The sequence below is a fragment of the Sarcophilus harrisii genome, chromosome 3 (genome assembly GCF_902635505.1).
Source record: "Sarcophilus harrisii chromosome 3, mSarHar1.11, whole genome shotgun sequence".
Classification (NCBI taxonomy): Eukaryota; Metazoa; Chordata; class Mammalia; order Dasyuromorphia; family Dasyuridae; genus Sarcophilus; species Sarcophilus harrisii.
The window spans coordinates 74,203,870-74,209,869 of NC_045428.1; the positions used below are offsets into that span (position 1 = coordinate 74,203,870).

At 33.3% G+C, this 6,000-nt stretch overlaps 1 protein-coding gene across 1 annotated transcript in view; it reads left to right on the forward strand.

The window, feature by feature from the left end:
- The window catches only part of PTH2R (parathyroid hormone 2 receptor), a 68,722-nt gene extending 63,664 nt beyond the window's left edge, over positions 1-5,058 (forward strand). Inside the window, exons 8-10 of the mRNA XM_031963692.1 lie at positions 557-695; positions 1,895-1,936; positions 3,822-5,058. Of these exons, the coding sequence (XP_031819552.1) occupies positions 557-695; positions 1,895-1,936; positions 3,822-4,217 (577 nt within the window). The 3' untranslated portion in view covers positions 4,218-5,058. The remainder of the gene's footprint in view (positions 1-556; positions 696-1,894; positions 1,937-3,821) is intronic.
- The last annotated feature ends 942 nt before the right edge of the window (positions 5,059-6,000 follow it).

Sequence of the window (6,000 nt, forward strand, 5' to 3'; positions counted from 1 at the left end):
AAGCTGGGTTATTATAATGGCTATACTTGGTCTGACACTTAACCCTAAGTTCCTAAGTTCAGAAATCAGGGATGTTTAGGACAATGTAAAGTAATTCATTTTTTTGACTATTACCACAAAAATTCATATTGTGAATTTTCAAAGAATTTTTCTCAAGAAAATTCAGTGAATTAGAGCTCTCATTATAATCATTTTGCAGAAAAAGAAATTGATTTAGAGAGTTGAAGTGATTTGCCCAAATTCCCAAATTATAATCTTTTTATTCTAAGTCCTTAATACTTGGGGGAAAAAGTCTACTAAGTTGAAGGAATAAAAGGTTAAGGATTAAGGAAAAGTCGATGATAATAATTAGAGGAAATGAAACAGTAGTCCACTTTATGATTTGGAAGTAAAAAGGAGCATAAGAGACAATGATAGCTGAGTTGAAAAGGGGATAAGTCAAGATAGACCAAAAAACAAACAAACAAAAACAGAGATTCATTATTTCTTCTGCAAACAGTGTTTACTTTAAAATACTACAATTAATTCCAAGAAAAATCTTGTCTTTCTCTTTCAGAAAACTTGCAAAGTCTACTTTTGTTCTGATCTTGGTCTTTGGGGTCCATTATATTGTGTTTGTGTGTCTGCCCCACACTTTCACTGGATTAGGATGGGAAATCCGAATGCACTGTGAACTCTTCTTTAACTCCTTTCAGGTATAAAGGACAGAAAGGTGACAAATTTCTCAGTTTTGCCCTTATTTTGACCATTTTTTTTTAGTTTCTTGCTTCTGTTTGACTAGTGTACATACCCCCACAACCATGTAAGAGCATAATCCTATTCTTTTTATGCTGACCATTTCAGGGCTGGCTTATTCTTTGTTCATAAGAGCATCACTGCTAAGAGCCCTTTCACATAAATGAAAACACAAACCCAAGGATATATAATGATCTGTTTGGTGGAGAATTAATTGGATGTGATTATCAGATGTAATTTTCAGATGGAGCAGAAATTAACAGCTCCTTATATTTGCATAAAGTTTTACAAAGTTTTCATATAGATTAACTGATTTGATTCCCATAGTGATCCTGAGAAATAGGTAGGTAAGCAAATCAAGATTTTGTTGTTGTCACTGAGTTGGGATTCAGAACTGTGATTTAATAAGTGTGGGAAAACCCTCCTATAATGCAACTGAACAATGTTGCTCTACCTTAGACAGAGATTTGCCTGAGGCACTAAGATGTTAGTGTCAAAGATCTTCTATCCATTTCTATACAGTAGACTGCTCTGCTTATCCAAACAAGTATAATCATTCCCATTTTACATATAAGGAAACAGACTTAGAAAAGTAAAATTTGTGACAGAATTGTGATTCCTTCTCAAGTCTTCTTATTCCAAGTTCAATTTTTTTTCATTATTCCACGTTAGTTTTGAGTATGTTGAAACTCTCAACAATGATCCTGATTCATTACTCTATTGTTATATCATACTTGATGCCATTATTTGAATTTTTAGGTAGCTAAAAATCACAAAAGGATATTATGTAGACTTTCAATGATAACATAGCTGGAATTAGTGGAAACAAATTCAGAAATGAAATAAGTTCTACCACTTGTCTTAGATGACTAAGGAAGAAATAAATATCCCATGAAATAAGAGTGGTAAAATGCAAAGAATATTAAATCTTGAGTCAAATGATCTGAATTCAAATTCCAATTCTCACATTTACTCTCTATAAACACTTTAGGTCTTTGAAATAATTGTACTAAATATCCTGTAAGATCCCTTTAGGCTTTAAATCTATGCTCCTATGGTTTGGAAATTTGTGAATCATTTTTATATCTATATATCAAAGAGATTTGTCCCCTTCTTTGAATACTCAAGTGTACTAACTTCCTGATTTTTCATTCTACAGGGTTTCTTTGTTTCTATCATCTATTGTTACTGCAATGGAGAGGTAATTTGAAAATAGCATTTGTTAAGGATGTGATACCAGAGAAGTCATTTTCCTCTGCTTGACCAGTAAACCAAAGTCCAATGAAAACTAGCAAAGCTTGTTAGATGTTAAGATTTCTTCATGACATTCTACTCAAATCAAATTCAGGATTCGAATCTTGGATCTGCCATTGACTATCTGCTTAACCCCAAAAAGGTCTCTTTACCTCCTTAGGTTTTATTTTCTTCATTTATAATATGTTGAGATTGGACTAGACAATCTCTAATATTCCTTCTAACTTTCAATTCATGAAACTATGATTCTACTCTACTGAGGTCATAAAACTTCTCAATTCCTAGTATAATTCAATAATAATTTGATTCAGCAAGCACTATTAAGCATCTGCTTCATACAACACATAGTACTAGGCCCTGAAGAAAACCAGTCAACAAGCATTTGTTAAGTGCCCACTACATAGTTGTCTAAATGAAATTTGATCCCTATCCTCTTGGGAACTAGAGTTGTGTTTTATGTTCAGTCATTTCACTGTATCTGACTCTTTGTGAATCCATTTGACATTCTTTGGCAAAGATACTAGAGTGGTTTATCATTTTCTTCTCTAGCCTATTTTACAGATGCAGAAACTGAGGCAAACAGGGTCAAGTAACTTGCTCAGGATAACACAGCTAGCAAATGTCTGAGGTTGGATTTGAACTCAGAAAAATGTCTTTCTAATTCCAGGTCTGACACTACTACTCTGCCACTTAATTGCTCATGGGGTCTTTTAGGTATGCTTTAAGTATAAAAATAATGATAATGTATGATAAAATCACTGAAGAGGTGCAGAGTAGTGTCTAAATTTGCCAAACACTGATTTAAAACCTCCCAGAACAATATTAGATAACTTAGCCTCAAGGATACTGAGCTTTTCTTTTTGATATTCCATGCATTTAAGCCTAAATTTAGTTCACATTCTCAAGAAATTGGATGAGCAAAAACCCCATTACATTAACTGCCCCTGTTACAAATTGGTGATAGGCAAAAGTTAGATAGTTTTAGTTGACTAGAAGTAATAAAAACTGGTGGCAAATTATGACCTAAATATTTTAAGGTAGTTCTGCTGATGATCTAGACCATTACAAATTTGATGTAAGCCCTGAAAAAAAAAAACTATGGGAAAAAAATAAATATAACTATGGCTCCTATTAATGCTGACTAACTATTTGTTCTGGACATGGACAAGGTTTTGAAATTAACTAATTCATGCTGTCTTAAATTAAATTAAATTAAAAAAACTCTCATTGAATTTTAGGGAGAAATTTTATATCTTTGAGATATGCATGTTTGTATATGTGTGTTTTTTTTTTCATTTTTTTTTCATTTTTTCCCTAGGAGGAAAAAGTCATGGCAAATGTTATTTCAAATATCTTTGAGTTTCATGAGCATTTTAAGAATGGGGTGCACCCTGTATCCTTCTTCTAGAATGCTACATCAGTCCTTCCTTGGAGAATGAGCATGATGAAACAAAAATCTGAGGATAAGTTCTAACCCAATGAAACCAACTTCTCATTGATTGATACTCTTAATACTTTCCTCCTTTCCACCTTTCTTCCCTTCTACAGTAATCCTGGGGAGAATTTTTTTTTCACATTTCCATAACTTCTATCCATAATGAGCATCGAACAAATATTACTTACTTGTTAGATAGCTTCTTACTATGTCTACTTTTAGGAGATGCTTTCTTTTCCTTATCAATAAGCAATTTCTATTTGGTACCATATATACTTTTAGCAAAGAACTTGAAACTGGTCAAATACTTTTAGAAAAACTGCATTTTTATTCACATAATATATATATATCAATTAATTAATATATATTATATAATAATAAAATCATTTTGCTTTAGGTTCAAGCTGAAATCAAGAAGACATGGACCAGATGGAATCTAGCTGTTGACTGGAAAAGGACAACTCCATGTGGTAACTATAGGTATGGCACTGGTCTCACCAACATGACTCATAGTACCAGTAGCCAATCTCAGATGATGGCAAGTGCCCGCCTGGTGCTAATCTCTGGCAAAGCTCCTAGGAATGTCAAAAGACAGCCTGATAGCCATGTGAATTTACCAGGCTATGTCAGGAGCAACTCAGAACAGGACTGTCTCCATCAGTGGAACCATGAAGAACCCAATGAAAATGAAGAGAAGCAGGTGGACGCCATATCATTGAAGGAGTGTTTGAAGCCAGTGGGAACTATCAAGGATGCTGAAGAAAACAAAGGTGAAATTGAGGATGCTGTCTGAGTGTCTGAAATTAATGAGGCCATTTGGTTTTATTATGAAGGGAAAACTTTTTTTTCCTGAGCCAAATTTGTTGACAGTTTGATGGTAAATTATTAATCCTAAGAGTTATCCATTATTAAGAAGATAATTCAATAATCATTAAAGTCATTAAATGAAAATTATAAATGTTTATTTTCACATGAAATGATCTTTGATTTGTACCTTGTTGTTGTTGTATCTATTTAGCCTATATATTAATTTACATGACTGTAGTGTGAAAATATTTCACTGAATTGGGTCAGTCCCTAAGCAGAAAAGATCACCAAAAGTTCATGTTTTTACAGACTGAAGCTGAACCCAAGAAGGTAAAAATCAGATGGCATTTGCCTGATTTTTGCCCCTTAAAAGTAAAGTGTTGTCGTATCTCCCCTGCTAACCCCTTTGGTGAACTTTGACCATTGTCCTCATCTGAGCTATATAATAATACTATTAAGAGGATGGAAAGATAATTTGAAAGATCTGAGACTATGAAGAGCAAATAAGAAAATAAGTTTGCTGAGATTTGGGGAAACAACAACAACAAAAAAAAAACTAATGGACAATTGGAGCTCTTTTCTTTCTAAGAATAAGGAAATTGCTACAAAGCTGGTGCAGGATATAACCTCTTATTGCATGACACTTCTGCAAACTAGCAAGAGCCTAGTGCTTTGTTTCTCATGCTCCACTCAAAACCATTACATGATGGATCATGTAATGAATGAAACTTTGGAAGCTCATATTGGGAGTGATCATTTATCTTTGTATAAAGCTGTACTATTTCAATGATGTTTCCTGAACCTGCTCTGTTACTGAATATTGTAAAATGGCATGTGGAGAAATTAAAAGCTTATTTCTCTCCCTTCTGATGTCTTCTTTAACTTTATTGAAGCTTCCCCACTTATTCCATTTTTCCTTCTTGAGATTGTTAGGCATTGACTTTTCCCATGGATGATTTTATTCATCATTAAATTTCAAAGTGCTTTCCCTTTCTTTCCAGTCAACACAAGACATAACTACACTGTGGTATTTGTTGATAAGTTCTATTTGGTACTACTTGAACTTAAGTAGGCTCTAGCTGGTCCCCTCAATTTACCCTTAGGACCTCTTTTCTCCACAATTACTACTTGCATCCTAAAGTCAACCTGCCTGCTCTAGGGTTAGACTAAATGATGCTCACAAAGAATTTTTTTTAAATAGAAAGCATTCTCCCCACCCCAATGTAAAGAACTTATATTGAAGAGACCTAAAATCTATCAGAAATTAAAAGTCAACAAGCATTTGCTAAGCACTTCACTATGTTCCAGACATTACAGCAAGTCTTTTTCAACAAGTATCAGCATATCAAAGATAAAATAAAGAAGTTTAAGTAAAATAAAATGTTTACTTCTCTATAATAAGTAATCTATAAATACAAAAAAACAAGACTAAATTGCCCTAATATATAGTACCATTTCCAGATTTCTTTGACTATGTGGTTATGTTCTAGGCAACATTGACCATTTCTATATTATTTACCCCTTAACACACATACACACACTGTCACACTCATTATTTCATTTGGGTGGAATGCACTGTAGTATTATAACCAGAATTCTAGTTCAACTTCATTAATAACTAGATCTCTAGTCTCATGAAGTCATTCATCTGTCCTCACTATCTCAGATTTTCCATCTATAAAATGGGGGTAGCATCTGCCTATGTCATAAATATTTAAGGATAAATGAAACACTTGAGAAAACATTTTACAAAATGAAAACAGTATAAA